Source organism: Scatophagus argus, chromosome 15 (assembly GCF_020382885.2).
Source record: "Scatophagus argus isolate fScaArg1 chromosome 15, fScaArg1.pri, whole genome shotgun sequence".
In the NCBI taxonomy this organism is placed as follows: Eukaryota; Metazoa; Chordata; class Actinopteri; family Scatophagidae; genus Scatophagus; species Scatophagus argus.
Genome location: NC_058507.1, coordinates 15,785,405 through 15,805,639, shown reverse-complemented (window position 1 = coordinate 15,805,639; position 20,235 = coordinate 15,785,405). Strand labels below are relative to the sequence as shown.

General features: G+C 42.7%; 2 protein-coding genes and 1 long non-coding RNA gene across 5 annotated transcripts in view; 2 read left to right on the top strand and 1 right to left on the bottom strand.

Moving 5' to 3' along the window:
* Nucleotides 1-223: 223 nt before the first annotated feature.
* Nucleotides 224-7,733, top strand: LOC124072098. Its single transcript, XR_006845446.1, has 4 exons — nt 224-301; nt 697-740; nt 1,216-1,260; nt 7,595-7,733. It is a non-coding gene; the product is annotated as an uncharacterized LOC124072098 (long non-coding RNA).
* Nucleotides 7,734-9,206: 1,473 nt separating this feature from the next.
* Nucleotides 9,207-13,008, top strand: insm1b (insulinoma-associated 1b). The gene is made up of 2 exons (XM_046413912.1): nt 9,207-9,344; nt 10,986-13,008. The coding sequence occupies exon 2, from the start codon at nt 11,458-11,460 to the stop codon at nt 12,910-12,912; it is 1,455 nt and encodes a 484-aa protein (XP_046269868.1). The 5' UTR covers nt 9,207-9,344; nt 10,986-11,457; the 3' UTR covers nt 12,913-13,008.
* A 2,875-nt stretch (nt 13,009-15,883) lies between these two features.
* Nucleotides 15,884-20,235, bottom strand: part of ralgapa2 (Ral GTPase activating protein catalytic subunit alpha 2) — an 85,420-nt gene continuing 81,068 nt past the window's right edge. For 2 of the 3 annotated variants that reach the window (XM_046413864.1, XM_046413861.1), the window contains one exon: nt 15,884-18,600. In XM_046413864.1, the coding sequence (XP_046269820.1) occupies nt 18,443-18,600 (158 nt within the window). In that variant the 3' untranslated portion in view covers nt 15,884-18,442. The remainder of the gene's footprint in view (nt 18,601-20,235) is intronic. The other variant, XM_046413863.1, reaches the window with a different exon arrangement.

Genomic DNA, 20,235 nt, shown 5'->3' with positions numbered 1-20,235 from the left:
AATAACAATCTTTTGTAATAAAACGAGGGTATGTTAAGAACAAATAAGCTGTTATTTTGATTAAAAGCTGCGACTAAATTTTCATGTCATTCGAACCTTTCAGGCTTTGCGAGTTGAGCAATTGAACACTAGATGGCACTGTTTAGTCAAATACGCACTGCTCTTCAGTGACTATGCGTCTACTTTTGACATCTAGATCTTTGAACACTGGTACTTATTTACAAAAAAAACAAAAATTAGCTGCCATACTGTTGCCTTATTGGATGCAACAAGACTTTCCCACTGGCATGACTATGAAAAGGTGAGGATAATTGTGTGTTTACATAACGTATTGCCTCTTTATTTGCTTGATGTTTATAAGAAAGCTCGCGGAAAATAATTGCCTCCATGCTTTTTAACTTTAATGGTCTGTCTGCATCTTTACACACAGATTATGAGATCAAGAACTGAAACAGGCAGCTTTGTGCATAGCATGCCCACAGCTCTGTGAGATTGCCTTTTGTTTTATTACCAGAGGCTCGTGCGGACAGTAGGTAACCTGTATGCTGCTAAGCCTCGCATCAGGCGCTAAATGTCATGCATAGCCTGTTTTTATTGGCTGATATAGCAGGTTGTGCCCTTCTCCTTTTCCTGGAAGCCATTGTTAAAGAGCTGGTTGTTAATGCTGCTGACCAGATGGGCTCCTTCTCCCCACAGCTCTGACTGAGGGTGTTTACCAGGCACTGGGCTGTGGATAACAGGTGAGACTGCTGTTGGCTTGTCAACCAATCAGAGAGGAGCAGATGTCTGGCCTCTGCCTGTAAACCTTTATTTGGCATTTGGGGCCTTACGGGAGAGGGTTTGATAATGACACTGAATCAAAGTGAATCCTGGTTTATATGCTTTTTTTTTTTTTTTTTTACACAAAGCTATTATGTAAAATGGTTGTGCTGGCTAAGACAGTAAGTCCCCACACATATCAACTCCATACCCACTGCTGTAAAACCTCCCTGAGCACCACATGTTGAGTATTTTTTGTAGGTAAGAAACTTCAGTCAAATAAATTTGCTGTATCTTTTTGTGTATCTAGTGCTTCAGATGAAAAACTGCCCAGCTATTTAATTTTCCCTTCGTAAAGTTCAGACATCATTTCCAGAGATGTGCCCTTGTCCCTTGTGTGACAAAATGTTTCCAGCATTAGCTGGGCAAACACTGAACATTCCTTTTCCTTTCCAGTGCAAGCCATTTTGCATTACTGCAATTATCATGGCAACAGCAGAGGTAAGCAGGATTGTTGAGCAGTAGTCTTTTAAAGCTTTGAATCAATCTGCCTTAATGGATGACCTAGACTCCAGTATGCATGTATGGATTAGTTTGACTGGAGCACCTGTCCCTGTTCTGTCAACAGCAGATCAAGTTACTGGCTACACATTCACCTGGCTGACACAATTTCCTGTGATTGATAATACACTGGTCTTTGTTCACTGCTACCCACAATACTGACGTTGTAAAGTTATTGATGGGTGATTTTCAAATACTTTGGGTATATGAATAAATTATTGGTGAAATATTTTTTTGATCAGTATGATTTAAAATAAACATCAGATAAAATTCTCTTTGCATAAAAAGTCCAGTATAACATTATATTTCCACAAAGAATTCCACTTAACGGCTGTGCTCTAATTTCAAGATCTGGCCCTAACGAGGAACAAGGTCTCTCAGGTTGATTATGGGGTTAAGCTGCCAGAGCTGCCAGCTGAAGCAAGACTGAGACTGGGCTTAACATCCTTCCAAGGACAGCTTGTAGAATCTGGAGTGGGGAGAATGCTCTCGCTGAACTTTGCTCCTGAGTATTGAGATTTAAAGATTATATTTCTAAGTATTACTCATTTCTCTCAGATTTCCAGTCAGATATTGTTGATCATGCATATCTGGAGGCTTGTGATGTTTAGAAGGGAACTGGGAAATTAGAGCAGCTGAGCATATCTCCTTCACACTAGACAAGTTTTCATTCACCTAATCAGTGCAAATATCTCCTCAGAGTTTCTGTGAGCACAATATGGGGAAAATCCCCTCAGATTCGGGGTAGTTTCATTCATAATTAAAAATGAGGAAGCAGATCATTTCAAAGCATCCAGATAGTTTTATCACATACTAACGTATAACCATTAACTGATGTCCAAACAAACGTCACTTAGCCTGTATCTCCTACTGACCGCTCATCATAGCCCTGCTTCTGCCTGTATCTCCTACAGATTCTGGCTAAGTAATGCAGGGCTCCAGATGACACATCATTCACATTTCAGAAGTCTCTTCTTATTTCATCCAGCTGGTTTTAAGCCAGCTTCTGCAGCCTGCTACTCCGCATTCACTGTCATCTCCATTATCCCTCATGATGATGATACGATTAGCTAGCAACCGTTATGCTAACCACAAAGCTGGATGGGTGATGGATGGGTTAAGTGATAGAGTCAGGCGGTTGGTTGGGGGGGCTTTGTCTTGGATCGCTAACACCTTCTCTCTTGTGATCCAAGCAACCCCCCAATTGCCTTCATCCAGCCCCCAGATCTACTCCTGTTACCCCCCACCAGCTGCCTCTGACCCGTCAGCATAGTCTTGCCTCTGCTTGCCATGTGCTGGGAGTCAAAGGGTTCCCACCTATTGCTCATCAGAATAGAACCCCACCATCTCCTGCCCCCACGCACAATCAATTGCTTGGTAGACAGAGATGGATTGGGACATCCATGACCCTACACCTTCCATGGAGGCCCGAATCCCTCCAAAGGGTCGCTGTCACTGACAAATAATGGAAACGATTCCAGGAGGAGTGAGCAGGTCAAGTCTGCCGCCCCTGGAAGGAAGTTATCACAATGCAATGGAGGGAAATTCTTTTCTCTTTAGGAACAACAGGCCCGATGTCTAACAGCATGTCTGACAGAAGGATGTGCGGTAAACAAAGGTTTGCTTTGATGCTAAAAAAAAGACTTAAATTTATCGAAATGTAATCTCATGGATTCTATCTTTGCAACAAGCGAAACACATGGTGCATATCAGTGCGTTGTGCTTAACTCATCGGTTCAATAGTGTCTGTCCTCTCAAGTCAAAGTCATGTGTGATGAAACATTACATTGCAGATTTGTACAGAAAATAGAATCTTCTATGTTTATTGGTCCCTGGAAAGGAGATCAACACGGCTTTGCCTACAAGTGTGTGATATTCCAGTTTATGCTCACCCAAGATGACAGCACTTTTTTAGGCTTTAATCAAATTATGTCTAGCATGTCAGCTGGATGTCTATTAAATATCATTCTATCTGCCAAGCTAACCGTTAGCCAGTCTATTAGGTAAACTTAATTGGAACCATCAACTCCTTTTACCATGAATTTAAATAAACTAAGAAAGTGTAGCCGCATTGTAAAAGCTCCATCTCTTAATTTTTACAAGATATTTTATTTCTGTCATATTTAATTTTAACGTAGCTTGGCTAACACTGGTCATACTAGAAAGCCAATGAATCTGGATGCTATGTGGGTTATTTCTCATTTTAATAAAGCTAAAATGTTAGTTAAGATTACTAAATTCAGATGCATTAGGGAAACAAATGAAATTCTTATTAACATAACAAACCCTAGTGAAGCGTAAGCATATAGGACTACAGTACATACCAGGATTTCTGATCTAAAACATGAATCTGGACCCACTTAGAGACACACAAAGTAAAAAGCTAAAAAGCATTTAAACTCTGATACATTCATACTGGCCTTCTGCACATTTGACTGTCTGCTCTCAATAAGCTTCCTTACTCTTCTTTCCTTTTTTCTTCATTCTCAAAATGATACAATCTTGACATTCTGCCTCACATCATCATGTGTATTTGAGGAGTTGCTGTCTAGTGCTTCCTGATTTACTTCACAACAGACTGAGTGATTGCATCATTCACATGAGCATTGACAACAAATATCATTCAGACATGTAAAAGTCTCCACAATGCCATAACACGATGATTGGGAGTGAAAGATCTTATTCTGTATTCACTGCCAAGGACTCAAGGAGGATCATTCTCATGTAGATGTGTCCTTCTGAAAGTGCCTCAGCTATACAATTTCCATTTAGATAAGGTGTATACACAAATAAAGAAAGGACATTGGGTTCTTCATTTGATTAACTAATCATAGTCTTTGTAATTCCACTCGGAGACCTTGAAGGGCAGTCCTGGGCTGTGCACCCTGATTAGCCTATGCATGATTGCTACTGCTGTGGCACAAATCAGTTCAAGTAACTCAACTCCATACACTACACAGTGGCTGTGATTAAACAGGCGATTAAGACATAGAGAGTTTCTGTCTGTTTAATCCCTTTTCCCATTGTCTAAATAGATAGCCACAGTATAGTCCCTGATCAACAATAACTGAACACCGCAACAATCGGACTGAGAGGTGATTAGGGTCTTTAAAGCTCCCTGGAGTGTGGATGCAGGTTGTTTGTGATTAGCACAAATTTAAATGGACATTCTGTTCTTATTGCCTCTTGCAGGAGCAGAGAATTCGTTATCTGATGCGTAAGCTGGGAGAAAAAAAAAAAAAAAAAAAAAAAAGACACACCACAACCCCAGGGCAGAAGTAATATCTTCCAGAATGGTATAATCTGCATTTGTGGCATGGAACATGCCAAGTGAGCAAACTTTCAGTTCACATCATGTTGAGAAACCAAACAAAGCACTCCTCAAGCTCACGACTCAAGCCTCAAAGTGCTTTAACCCTCTTGCCACTTCTGTGGTAGCCCTCTTCATGCTGTGCAATGGTGTCTGGGTATCATTTGAAGGCTGTATAGAAACTCTACAGCTCCTCTCCATGACTGATCCCTTTTGATAGAGCTCATTATGCAAACTGCTCCCAACTCCCATCGCATAATTAGTGCTTAATTAATTTGAGTGAAATCTTTCATCTGTCTGTGTCCGGCCAGCTCCTTCCTTCCATTTACAACATGATATTAATTTCAGAGGGGGGAATAGTAGCCCAGCTGATGAAAGGGCTGATATAATTAATCAAGTACCGTATCTTTTTCCTTCATTTTTTGCAGGAATAATAATAAGTGTGATGAGCAGAGTCTGATTAACCCTATTATGCTCCCTAATTAGGGTGATCATTTAATAATCAAGGAAGCAGCACAATTATAAGAGAATGCAAATTATGCCATCTAATGAAGAGTGTGTAAATTCTGTGAATTCTTACTTAGGAAAATGTGGCATTCCAAAGTCAAAGGTCAACAAAAGGTTTTTCTCTTGACGCACATATGTTAAGGATTTTTCTTATTTTTCTTGAACTCCAGTAAATCTCTAAGGATGACAGCCTCAGTGTCAGCAGGATGAAATGAAGAAGAAATATGCATTTAAAAAAAGTTTGTTTTTTGCGGGGAGTTAGGTGTCATTAATGTGTAGTTGGAGTCAGCAGCTGGTTAGCTTCATCTTCTTTAAATCTTCCTCAGCACTAAAACTCACTGATTAAGGCATCATATTTAGCTTGTCTAATCCATCCGAACACCAAATTGCAAAACATGGGGTTACACAGGGTTATGTGCTGGACTACTACTTCTTCGTAAAACCAAAATACCATCATTTTATTTTGTACTGATTAAAAATATTGAGATATAAGGTATCAATTTGTGATCTGCTAGGCTTATATTTTTTTTAGAGATACTGTTGAGGAACTGTTTCCAGTCTTTGTGCTAAGCTAAGCTGTTGCAGACAAACATAGAAATGGTTGGAATTTTGGCAAATCAAATATTTGTTTTCTTCAAATGGAGACCTGCTTTTTTCGTGTTCAAATTAAAACACAATTAATATTAAAAGAAAAGAAAAGAAAAAAAATCTAAGTGTTCATTCTGTTGGCTTTCGTCACTCAGGCACTTAAAGCCACTGTGTGGGCATTAACTCTTATTTCCCGCTGGCCCTGTGTGTTTTTATAGCACACGAGACTGCCTCAGCTGCCTCTGTAAACTCAAGGACAGACATTCAGTACCATGGACAGCAACCAGCCCAGCCTGTGGGGGGAAACTTCCACAGACTTTCCACATGTAGACCTACGGTTTAAAACACACCATCTGGAATATGAATTCATGATACAGGGAAGCTATGTATTTAGCAGAGATTTCTACACAAGCCGAATGAAAGAATACGTGAGATAAGCTGACTAAGACTACGAGAAAGATGACAGTGTGTAGCTCAACATGTCAATAGATAAAGGATATGGCCCATTAGGTCTGCCAGAGCCCATCTCTCATGCTCCTAGATGATACAGCTGCTGTCTGCACTTTCATCAAGATAATGGTGACCTCATATATGGAGTCTATGAGCAATGGTCCTGATTTCATTTTTCTTACATGGAGTCATCATCAATATCATTACAACCTTCAGTCCAGTGAGCAATAGAGAGTGGACCTTTTTTTGTTGTCTACTTGCATGAGAAACACATTGAATGCTAAGCAAGATCCTTTGTATGCTGGCTTCCCTTGCTGCAGTATGTGTGTGTACCTCCTGCACTTCTTTCTATCTGCAAAGTGTGTGTGTGTCTACATGAATGTACCTCAATTTACTCCTCTTCACCCCCATAGTGCAGCTGTGCCTCGGAGGACTCTTGTGAAGTAATTGAATGAGCAGGGGCAGGGGGAAACCTGTGGCAGCGAATGTGGTGCCCGCTGGCCTTATTATCTGTAATACGGCAGCCGCTCTGCCTGCACTTTCTCATCCGCTCATGAATACAGAAATGAATGTGGTGGACATCAGAGGTGAACACAGAGGGGAGAAACAGGCCAGAGCCGTTTTTAATCAGCTCCCAGATAGAACAATCACTTTATCCACCTCCACAGCTCAGAGGTGAATTAGTGTTTAACATTCCATGGCATGCTTTCTGACAGGGGACTCCACCCCAAACAACCAATGGACTGCATAGCTTATTGAGAGACACTCTGATGTTTTTGATGAGTAAATTAGAGCTAAACATGCCCCTGGGAGTCAAGCAAGTGATATGCCTGATATGCAGGAAGATCTCTTTCTAATAAGAGGCTATTTACAGGGTAAAGGAAAGCTGATGTTGTTCCTTTGAAGCCTTTGTTCATGTGTCCGTACACAAAAAACATCAGATATGACCAATGAAAGCATCTAGGGTTTCCCCCAAAGTCATTAGCAAACTTTTGCAATTGCTCATAATGCATTTCATACTTATTTTACTGTAGATTTAAAATAAACTCGCTCTAAAGATGCACTGCAGGATATAGCAGCTTCAGAAATGGCATAAAAGCCCGGAAACAGCTGTCCTTGTCCTCACAGAGTCATCAGCATCACTGTCAAAAGTACAGATGACATCAGGGACATTCCCAGTCAACACCGAGGTCCATTAGTCTTAAGCTCAATGCTATACCACTTTACAAGGCTTTTCACAGTAACCGGGTCTCACGGGCATCCTTCTAAAGTACACTTTAAAGTCTAGACAGTGACCTCTGTGTTGCTTTCATGGCCAAACAGGCAATTTCCCCATTGATCTTCTCGATACTACAGCCTGACTTTTATTTTTTTCCTTCAAACTTGCTACAAACCTTTTACTATTGTTGCTCTTTACAGGTACAGGCTGACTCCCCCGAGACTGCCTACAGATAGTTTTTCAGATCTTCAATCAGAAACCAGTCATTATGAATCAACAGTGTGCAACCCAAATGGTGGCCCACTGCTGAACTTGTTATAAATTAAAAAAATGTTTTTCAAAGGCAGACAACTCTGTTTTTACTGTTTCCCCTGTGAAAACACAACTCTGACTCTGTGGTATATGTGTGTCATAGGGATTGAGTTCTGAAACTGTACTGAAAATTTCCTTCTCTTTGGAAATAACAGAACATTTTTACCAACAATTAATACCTTCACTGTAGCAACTGTTGTCCTCAACGAACCAGTCAACAAATAGCAACAGGACTAATTAGACGTGAAAAGGGCACCTACTCTCAAGTCAGGCAGTGGGTTGCTCTATAAAAATTGCAGACAAAAACAACAGATATATTATAGCTAACCTAAAGCGAAGAAAAGCAATGAAATGCATGGGTATATGCATATTAATTCAGAAATAAGGTACAATAACAAAGCTACAACAGCACAACTTAAAACAATGGGGCAACAGAGGAGAACTGAGCTGTCCTCCCTCTGCAGAAAAAGTTTAAATGTGGTTTGGACAAGCTCATATAGAACTATATTTAAAAACCAATCACTTCATTAAACTCTGGCACTTTTGTTCTACTGTGTCATTGTTCTCTTATTGGTGCCTGCCGGCTCTCAGTTTCGAGGACAAAGGCTAAAGCTGAGGCTGTGCTGTGTCCACAGCCAGCCTGATTAAATCTGGGTCCCTCGCTGGCTCTCTCCGTGGTGCTGAAAGAGTCCTCTATCAGATTACAACCAGCCAGAATAGGACCTCAGCTAATCCATTACAATAATTGATTGACAATGCATTGAAGGTGGCCATGTAGTGAGCAGCAATTACAGACATGTCCTACTGCACTTTCAAATTGGCTTGGATTGGCAAAGCACATGGAGCCAATCACTCATGTGGGAGGTACAGGAGGTTTCTGTACATCTGTAGTGAAAATAAGGCTAATCTAATCTCTGTAAAACAGCCAAACTGCTCCACAGCTCCCTGGTAACTTGGTTAATGTTTGACAGAAATAGCGTGGTGAGATGTCTGCAAAGAGATATGGGTGATATGCTTTGGATACTAGAGGTAAACTCTCTATCTGATCTAAACATTAATTCTTCATCCTGTAGGTGGTGCAATGAAGTCAGAACTGGACTCTGATTTCTTTGCAGCAGAAGCTCACAAATGTATTAGTTCTAATCTCAACACAGTTACACAGTCAATTATCAGGCCTACAGCAGATTAGGCATCATGTAAACGTGAGTGTTTTGAGAAAGCCGAACAACTTTAGACCAAGTGTAAGGAAACACGATTCATCATCACATTAACGTATTTTACAACATTAGGCCTACTTATTCGTGTATTTCCAACTTTTATCATATTATCTAAGTAATTACATTGGCAGCGTAGACTATGGGCAAACGGAAAATGAGAGCAACATATAAAATCCTATAGCATCCGATAAGGTTTGGGAGGGTGTAGCTGAGCCTGCTGCAGCTGTATGCTAATTAGGCGCCTATGCTTCCCGTCCAACAGGGCAGCACGCGCCACTGATCAAACACGCGCATGCGTCGGTGTAGCCGCACAGGCCCACGCGCCCCACAGAAATTATCACGGGGGAAAGAGAAACTCGTTAAAATGCCATCAAAGCTTGTAGTCTCAACAAACCACGACTAATGGATGCAGAAAGAACAAGTAAGTGAGCAAAGGAGGCAAACGCAGATAGACTGAGCAACATGACTGGAAAACGTCGACATTTTAGGGCGCGTATTAATTACTAACAGCGAGTCAGTGAAGCTCTAAAATTAAGTGACGTATAAACACTTACAAAAGAGATTTTCGGCCCATACAAAAACTAATGTTTAAACTTTAAAAAAAAGTTGTCTTAGTTTTAGCTGCATTTTCAAGGGAATTTAAAACTCTGTCCCCTTATTTTAAAATTTTAAAATTTTGTTTATGTACCTTTTTTTTTTTTTTTCAACAAATCTGTCATTTAACCCTTTCTAACCAAAATAACGGTGTGCTCTCAGGCAGGTGAGAAGGCACGGGGACACAGAGGCCTATTGAAAGAAGGCGCAGGCCTGCGGCTCAGCTCCGATTGTGTAATTATTTGACTTGGGCATACTGCAGCTTTATGCAAATGAGGGGAACAATGCACGACGATGGAGATTAATTCCTCCCTGGTCTCCAGACTGAAAGCAAAAAGAATGCACTCTCTGCCAAGTGGCGCACTGCAGTCTACATTTAGCCATTACAACGAAAAAAAGAAAGAAAGAAAGACAGAAAAATAGACCCATATATGAGGCCTGCGCAGATAACATAAGGGTAAAGAAAACAGGCCACAGTTGTTGGAAAATGTCTTTATTTGGCACTCGGGATGCTGCAGAGTTCTCGATTTAAACAGAGTTTTGATTTAATAAATTAATAAGGCATAACTAATCGTGCAACATCTTTACTTAACTCAAACAACTTTTAAACTTAAAGTTTAAAAGCTTCTCTTAACTGAATGGGCCTTGCAGTCAACAGTTAACATCCTGACAACAGCACATGTTTATGCAAACAGCAGTTCGGCAGCAGCTTCATTTGAGCTTTTTGGTAGTTATACCTCTGCAGCAGTTTGCAGCACAAGCCTCCACTGCGGCCTTCTTTGTCTGGAGCACTGATTCCGCCCAGCACGCGTCTAGCTGTGGGCCAGATTGGCCGTGAGTCCCGTTTCACAGTTAAGAGGTCAATTTGCCTTTCAAACGAAAGAGAGAGAGAGAGAGAGAGAGAGAGAGAGAGAGAGAGAGAGAGAGAGAGAGTGGGAGAGAGAGAGAGAGTTAGACAGAGAGAAAAGACAGGGATATCCAAGCACGGGCAGACGTGGCTATTGTGCACAAAGACCAGAGGGCCTTCTTATTACTTATGTATGCAGCGAGATGTCTGATTTATATGTCGAGTTAAACTACCGAGACAGACACGTGCCCTAAAATAAAGAAAACACTCCTTCTATAATATTTATTTAAGACGTAATAAAATAAAAGGCTATAAAACCTGGCTTGTTTGGTTTGTTGAAAAGCCTGCGTAACGTGCGTATGGGTGATGCGTAAAAGAGGCTGGAGCACGGCTAAGGAAAAATAAAGAACTGTACGTGTATGAAAAGAGAAAAACACTGAACTCACTGAACTAAGAGAGTTTGTCTTACAGTTATGTCTTTCACGGTTATGAATTGTCTCCTTAAATAGCAGATAAGGAAAAAACAGAGCTTTTGGTTTGTATTTAACCAAGCTTGTCTCGTTCCCGTCTTAATTCTAAATTGTGATGATTGTTGCAGTGACGGACATTTCCTTTTGGCAGCTCCGGGACCCCCAGAGGAGAGCCACAAAGCCGTGGCACGTGTGCAGTTGTATAGGGGCCCATCAGACCGTAAAAAGAGGAGGGTCCCGGCGTGTGCCTCTGTCGGGGAGGGGCTGAGCGCACACATTAATGTAATAAACCGCCAGTACATCTGCTAAGCTATCTGCACATCCTCCAACGAAATCCGCCAAACCCAGTCTGTAAGCCCTCCCACAATCAAATCCACTGGGATCTTGGTTTCATCCGATTGGTCGGGGATGCTGTAACAGGGGGGGCGAGAACAATAGCATCATTCCGGCATAAAAAGAGTGGAGCTATGCCTTGGAGACGAAAACATTTCAGCAACAGAAGGATCGATATACTGGGGAGATAAAGTCCCATAAGCTTCTTGTGTTGCCATATTTTTAACAAACCTGGATACTCGAGACTTCACCCACCTCCCCGAAGTGCCTTTCTGCTGTTACTCGCCAAGATGCCCAAAGGATTCCTGGTAAAAAGAAACAAGAAATCTGCACATGTTTCCTACAGGACTCGGTCAGACGAAGATGACCTCCAGGAGCCACCCACCCCAGCTGCCTTGCTGTGCCAGGCGGACCCCTCCCCGCCGATGTCCGTAGCGTCCAGTCCGGACCGAGCCGCAGCATCGCCGGATTTCACAGCAGCTGAGGCGCCGGTACCAAGACTGGAGAAGCCGGCACAGTTCGGCAACCCAGAGACGGTGTGCCAAGCCCTCTACAGCCCCACCCGGCCCATCAGCAAGGAGCACGACAGGGAATATTTTGAGCGAAGTTTCAATCTAGGCTCGCCTATTTCTGCCGAGTCATTCCCGACACCTGCCTCCCTTTCCGGTCTGGACCATCTCATGTACGCCCCGGTCGACCTTAAAATCGGCACCAGCAACAGCAGCCGAAGCGGCACCACCAGCAGCCTCCCGGCACCAAGCAACCGGGTCGGTACCAAAAGACCCGCAGCTGACGGCACGGAGCGCAAATCTAAACCCGCCTCCAAGAAACCCAAAGCCATTAGAAAACTCAACTTTGAAGATGAAGTGACGACTTCTCCCGTGCTTGGTCTCAAAATCAAAGAGGGGCCGGTGGAGATGAAGCCGAGGGCGCAGTCCTCCGGAGGAAACAAGCCTTTAGGGGAGTTTGTGTGCCAGCTGTGCAAGGAGGCGTATGCGGATCCCTTCTCTCTGGCTCAGCACAAGTGCTCACGCATTGTCAGGGTCGAGTACCGGTGTCCCGAGTGCGATAAGATGTTCAGCTGCCCTGCCAACCTTGCCTCCCACCGCCGCTGGCACAAACCCCGGACCACCGGCGTACCGGCGATGTCACCCGCACAGGGCATCAAAACTGAAATGGCCAAAATACCACCACTAGGTGTCAAGTCAGTCTCCGACGAAGCCAAAGACATGAGTGACAGAGACACCCCGAGTCCAGGTCTGTCCGAGTCGGGCTCTGAAGATGGCTCATATGACTGCCAGTTCTGCGGGAAGAGGTTTAAGCGACAAGCATACCTAAGAAAACACATCATGGGACACCAGGCCTTGCAAAAGAAAGTGCTGGAGGAGCACGGGTTTCAAACCAGCGACCGCCCGGCAGAGCAGGCTTCGGTATCCTCCTCCTCCTCCTCCTCCTCCTCCTCCTCAGCATCATCACCTCCCTCAGAGGAAGCCTCAAACCAAAGCCCTCTCAATCTGAGCCCGGTGGACTGCCTGCTGTGCCCGGTGTGCGGGGAGAGCTTCACCAGCAGGGCCGGCCAGGAGAGACACCTGCGCCTCATGCACTCCTCCCAGATTTACCCGTGCAAATACTGCCCCGCCACTCTCTACAGCTCGCCAGGGCTCACCAGGCACATAAACAAGTGCCACCCCTCGGAGAACAGGCAGGTCATCCTGCTCCAAATGCCGGTGCGCCCCGCCTGCTAAAGACAACACAAAACTCGTGCCTTTCCTGGGGTGGGGTGGGAGAATTAAAAAAAAAAATAACAAAAGAAGAAACAAAAAAGAGAAAGAAAAAAGTGGCTTTGGGGAATAAAAATAAGTTCGTGATGCTAACTGCCATAACTTTAGGCCAATGAAAGGCAGAGCGGTTCGATGTTTAAGTGGTGTTTAATGAGGTGTCTTTTCCATGCCAATCAGTGATTGTTGAATGCTTCTCTCTATATTTGAACTACATAGGCCTATTTTGAGATTTTCTTTCTCAAATTAGTTTATCAAGAAAAAAAAAAGAAGAAGAAAAGAATACAAAGCGTTAGTTTGACTGTTAAAAGGGTATTTTTCTAGGACAGCACATGTGTTCAATGATAGCTTCTAGACCTAAGAAATGTCTTAAGATTCTCAGAAATCCTTTTCCTCATCAAAGCCTTTTCAATTCACCGACCGTGATTGCTGTATCACTGTAGCTTTACGCTAGTTTGTGAATGACAGAACTTACCAACTTTGTGTTGGTGGGGGAAAAAAGAGTGAGTGAAGCATTCTCTGTTTAGTAGAACCACAAATGCCTTTAGTATACAAATAAGCCTAGTCCGACATAGCCTACATACACATCCAAATCCCGCTGTATAACTGCCTTAAAAAAAAGTCAACATAGACTGTTTTAATTTTGAATGCTGGCACATATTTTATTATTATTGTTATTATTATTATTGAAGATTGTTGCAATATTTTTCATCATATGTTTATTTATTTATTTATTCGAATTATTTTATGTAACTTATTGTTGTGTTTGTTGTGATTTTTCCTGTGAATCGTTCTGGCAGTTTACATGTCGTATAGCCAAAATGTTTTTGTTTTTTTTTTCTGTTTATTCCTTTGTCAGATTTACAGTATGAGTTGTGATATTTGTCGTGGGTCGGGTTTTAATCTTCAATCTCCACAGCTCTTGTAAAAAGGAAAAAAAAAAAAAGAAAAGAAAAAGGAAACGTAAAGCTCTTACCTTAGATGCAATCTTTTTTAAGGACAAGTTATTTTTCTTAAATGTTGGCTTTTATAGCGCTTTGATTGTATGTGTATATCGTTGTTGTCTATCGAAATAAAAATATTTTCAAAAGGACTCAGGTCTCAAGCTGGTTTCACTGTTTGAGACAGAGTGGACAAAGTACACGGCGTCAGTGAACTTTATTTCTCAAGCAAAAGTCAGTACTTTTCTGCAGGGAATTTTACATTACTTACATTGCTGAGTTTAGTGACTAAAGTTTTTTTTTAAATAATACGCTTGCTGATCCTTTCTTTGGTCATCCATGATGTGCGCCAATTTAGGAAAGCAAATCATTTCCACCGCATATTATCATGCCGAGATGACATGGAAATTAAAACGCGTAGAAAAGGCCTCTGATTTCTGTACTCTTTATTTTCAGGACACAAACTTAAACGATCATCTTCTCCGCCAATTAGAACCTCAAAAGATATCCATCAGTATTACACCACGTGTGGAATATTGTCCTAAAAACCCTTACGCTTCACTTAATTTATGAGTCCGTTCATCTCAGTATAGAATTTAAGACATTAGATCACCACCCAAAGATTTTTCAGAGCAGCTTTCTTCCGGTTTTTATGGCCGATTACGCGGGTAAAGCCGCTTCCCAGAGTCCGAGGGCCGCATGAGGTTACCAAAATCTCACACACTTAAAAGTTCTAAGAATGCCAGCGTCCAGTCATCATCATCATCATCATCATCATCCTCTCTCAGCGGATCACTCCTAAATAGTGCCAATCTATCTATTCGTCCTGAACAGGAAAAGGAACCCTCAGAGGTCCCCTTGGCCAAACCTTTGCCTTCGATTTATCAGACTGATTCGCAGTAAATCGTTGCTGCTGTGGCTCAATTGACGCCGTTTCGCTGCCATAGAGAAGCACTTAAGGCCTAATCATAAATTCCCTCCTTAATACCATGTCAGGGCACGACAGGAGGACAAAGAGGTGGTGGATCACAGCTCACCTCTGCAGCAGTAAAACATCTGTCTGCGTCGGAAGACCCATGCAGCTCGATTCTTGTTGGTTTTAACATGATTTAGGACACAGCAGGCCTCAGCTGGCTTCATGTCTGACCTGGAAAGCATTAAGTCAACTGTAATTTAGCAGGTGGCCTCCAACTGTGTCACCTCAGACTTACAGACACATGCAGTCAGCGTGGAGTTGAGCTCAGAGCATTGTGGTTAAACTCCCATAATCTGTTATAAAGATAAAAAAATGACTCCCTGACTGTAAGTGTTCTTTTTAGATTGTTCCTGCTCATTAATCTCTGTAGCTGTCCAAGCCAAAAGGAATAACACAAACTTTTTTCAATGAGTGTTACTCCCCCTTAAGGTCTCTGAAAATATATCAAGACAGAGATATGTGAAAATAGACTGCAGCCAGCAGTATAACACATGAAATAATACAATCTGGAAGTAATCACAGAATGTCAGCCTCGGAGGGGCTGGGACATCCAGCCCCTGCCTGTTCTCTTGTAAATGATGACAGTGTTGAGCTGGGTGAAAATGAGGTAACATTAGGTTCCTTTCTCACACACAGTTTTGGTGATCCAATCCAATTATGGTCAAGTGCTTTTCTTGCGTTTTTAGGCGACCCAGGCGAAGCAGGGCACCAGTAGGTGCTGCAACCATTGCACCTGTACCTCCTGGTGAGGCTCCATTATGCTGGCCTCTCCTCAACAGGGCTGAGCAGCAGGGGAGACAGATGGAGGAGGGTCAGGTTACCCCTGCTGCTGCTGTGCTGCTGCTAGCACTGCAGGGCCAGGGTCAGAAAGTCCATGGTAACAGCACCATCATGTCAGCACACACGCGCACACACACACGCACACACAGAGATAAAACCCACAACCACTACTCTACAAAATCTGAGGTTACACAATTAGCTGGCATGTTGCTGAGAGGGGAAAAAAAATGACAGACACATAGAATTTCAAATCGATTTAATGAAATGTTTCAATTTTCACATTTCTAATAAAGATAGCAGGACTTCGGTTGTTAAAAACAGTTTGATATGTTGACAAGTAATGATGAAATCTTCAAGCTTTTTTTTCCTCTTTCTCTTATACAAAGATTATATTACAGGCATTAATATATTTATATCAAGAAGGCGAGGAGGCCCTCAAATTTGACACAGTGTACAAGGACTTCTGAAACGAGAAGAAAAGCAACAAGAACATACTCGAACTAACACCAGCTCATTTTCTCTTTACGTATATAAGACACACTATTCTTTTCTTGGTCCAATCTAATATCTCCAGCAACTAAGCCACCTTTAGTGGCTTATTTCATCTATAACCTACAATCTTTAGATCAGCATCCTGGGGGGTTCCTTCAAGTGGCTTTGGGGAAAATAAAACCATAGATGTGATCCAGGCCTATCTATACATTCTTTAAAAAAAAAGGAAAAAAAAAAACAAAAAACGATCCTTCAATCCTCCTGCTGTTTAGATTCCCCATTTTCTGCTCCGGGGAACATACAGACCAAAAGAGGAAGCAAGATGTGAAGAGTAAAAATGGCAGGAGAGCAGGGGAAAAGTAAGGCATAGTAGTGCAACAGATGGGGATAGTGTTGCAGCTTGGGTGGAGCCCTCAGAGGGTGCAAGTGTACACTGTGTGTGCTTGTGTGAGTGTGTGGGGAACACCTGGCTACCATGACAACCTGAACGGGCAGGTTGGAGAAGTGAGAGCGCCGGCCAGGCTGTTGCTAGGAGGACTGTTAGAGTTCAGCTCTGGCACGCCACCTAACCCCCACCCCTTCACCCCCACCAAACCCTCCTGTGGCCTCCGGAGGCGACGTGGGGAGAGAAACATGGGAAAAGGAGGAGGAGTCGATGCCACTTGAGTCCATTCACAGATAAAGACAGAGCAGCACACCACCTATAATAAAGACGAAACAGAGAACCCTGCTATCCGAAATCCATCTGTTGTTGTTGTTGTTTTGTTGTGGGAAGCACAGTGACAGTGACCTTTACAGGCGTAGGGGAGGAAAACACTTTGTTTTAGACTGCTAACGAGGAGACACGGTGCAGGGTTTCCATGGTTTGTCTCAGATGATGAAGAAGAGAAACTGAAATCTGATTATGTCGAGTAGGGATGGGTGTGGGACAGCATCTTAAGGGACAGACATTACACAGGCACTGTGAGAAGCTCCCTCACACACAGATGACACACACACACACACACACACACACACACCAGTGCATGGAGTTAAGATTCACCTGAGGCTCTGGCGGTATTTTTCCTCTAAACAGCACATGAATACATAATACAACACGACAGCAAAATAATTCATCATCAATCAAATAGTCCTTCCTATACACATCTAGCAAACAGACATCAACACATAAAACTTAAAGCAATTTACATCCAAGAACAAAGAGAAACATTCGATGCTAGTTAATCAATGAGAGCGAGTGCAAAACGTTGGTTGGGAACGTTGGAATGTCGATGTCTTACCTTCACAGGACAGGGAAACTGATAGCAGAGGAAAGAGACAGGAGGAACTTATTCGATTACCGGACATGAGCCTATGTTAACGACATCAGAAAACAATTACAAACGCAGTCTTTTCTCATTCCAGCAGAGTTGCATAAATCAAATCAAGACACAATCCATCGGAATTCATTTAAAAAGGGTAATTAGAGAGATAAAAAAAAAATTCTATTCAGCTCAGGTTAGAAAGACGTCATTGATTGTCCACTCTGGGTTCAAAACTATAAAAAGCCTCTGACTGCAGGGACTGTGGAGTCTGTGTAGTGGTGCACTGAGTACAAATCATTCTGGGGAGGCTTTCCCCATGCATCAGTCTTTGCTCCTTTTCATTGCAGGGAGGTGGTCCACCAACACGGTCCAAACTGAAGTGGTATCTTTGACACAAAAAGATTGTGGCAGGTGCAGAAAGAGGTAAAAAGGCAGACATATTTATAAATGGATACCAATCTCTTGTGCGGTTTTAGCATGATGCCATTTACAGCTGTGTCATTCAGTGCTTCATAACATTAAGTGTTGAGATGCGTGAGATACAACAACAGGGTAAAGTGGTCTCCCATTCCCTCACTATGGTAAGAACTTTCTTCTTGAGTGCATCTTGTCTGCACTAGAAGGTGAGAATAAAAATGACATTTTCATCACAGGCTGCATTAAGACTTCTCTGTAAAGTCTTCCTATGTTACTGATTCTTAAGCTGAAACCACCAGGATGAACGTAAATAGCTTAGTCACACGTTCATCTCAATCAAGCAGTTAAACACCACAACAAAATGATTGCCACTTAAATTAAAATTGCAATATGCTCCAGTTACATGTTTATATGACATGAAATAAAACAAAGAAACAACATGTGCCCTCCCCCCCAAAACAAACAAGCAAACAAACAAACAAACAAACAAACAAATCTCTTGCAGTCATGGCTGGGTGTGTGAGGTTCTTCTAGAAAAGATTAAAGGCTGCACTTGGGCGGGTGGGGGTGGGACGGGGTCAAAGAGCTCAGTTGGAGGATTTGCTTATGGCGCTGGCTGATCGGCGGAGTTTTCCGGAAACTCGGTTCTTCGTGGCACGGGGCATCGTGGGAGAAACCTGGTCGACGGAGTCTGCGGTTCCCGCGGCGTTTGCGGCGTCGGCGCTTGCACTGCCGGTGAAGGAGCCTGGGGGGTGAGTTTGTGCCCAGAAAGAGACACAGACAGAGCGGGTCAGACATGGCAAGTGCTCATTGGGCTTTGTGTGATTGCCGTTTATCCCAGCATGCTTTGTCATGCACGTAGCTGCTCCCGCAACAAAGATTACCCAGTTCATCAGATTTTCACCAACATTCTCAAAACTTACAATGCAAACTATGGAAAAAATAACAAAGATTTGAGTTTGCTCGACCTGTTAAGCCATTGGAATAAAGATTTGTGGAAGCAAATGAAATGTTTCAGAAATTACATGCCTTTGTCACATGCTGGCAATGAGCAAAGCTTGTTAAAAAAGAGGCTGCCTTTCTTCCCAAAACTGTTTTTCCAGATGTTTATAGGATATAAAAATGAGAGGTAACCTTTGTAGCTATGGGCAAAAAAAAAAAGTAACAAGTATTCAATTCGCAGTGTGACAGCAGAATGCTTTGAATGAAAATAAAATTACACATTATGCTCTTGTTGTGAACATGCGGAGACTTCCCATTGTCAAACATTGTCCTTTTTCAAAAAAAAAAAAAGGGAAAAAACCTTAACATCCATGATTACAGGATGGCAAATAGTAAGAAGCTGGGAGGTGGGCATCAAAAGCTGCTGGAGACAATCAAGTATTGTTGACACTCCCCTGACTTCCTTGCGTTTGCCCCTGACCATCCCAAACTGCAAAGCCCCCTCCCCTCCCGACCCGAGTCGAGTTTAAACAACTTTCCTGCTTTGTCGAGATGGCATCTGGTTCCCTATTTTCTTTCCCATCCTTTTATTTCCTGCCATTTTTTTCGGAGGCATCTCAAGTTGCAGCAGCTAAAAGGAATGGCAGATGGCTGGAGTAACAGACACTCAGCAGCTCAGTGGACACCAGCAGCATCCAGGGCCGTGGCTCTCCGGGAGAGGAGGGCTGGGCTTTGGATGAAACGCTGTGTGTGTGTGTGTGTGTGTATTGTGAAGAGCTAGAGGGGAGGTGGGATGGGGGGGGGGGTACAAACATGCATTCTCAAATCTGCATATGAATATAGAAAAGGGATGGGCTTGGCTAAAAATGTGGGCTGGCCTTATGGACAGGGCAAATCCTGCATTCCCGTATTCTTCTACTCATTCCTACAGTAAACACTTTATTTTAAAAAACTAAACTCCAGCTGCATCTGCTGTGAAGACATAAGACAGACAGGAGGAAGGCTACCACCTATTAAAGCTAATATACGCAGACAATAGTGTGGTACGGTTCACCACTCACTAAACAGACTTTCCTTTTCGTTCAGCAGCCATTAAAACATGCTGCACTAAATAGTCATCACTCCCACTGTGGCACTTAATAACTGTGGTTGCATCAGATCCTAAATGATGTTCTTCACTGCATGACCTTATGTAAGAATTAATTTTCATAGTAAGTCAAGAGTAAAAAAATAACCCGTGGCCGGAAGAAGCTAATGTGTCATTACTATCGTCATCATATCCCAGCATTTCCTCTCCTTACTCAGCCCAAACTGTCTTACGGTGAGGTTAATTTCAGACGGAAAGAAGAAGGGAGAGACTGAGAGAGAAAGAAAACAAAGAAAGTCTTTAAATGGCCCTGCTATTCCATTGGTCCCCTCTGCAGCAGTTCAAACAAGG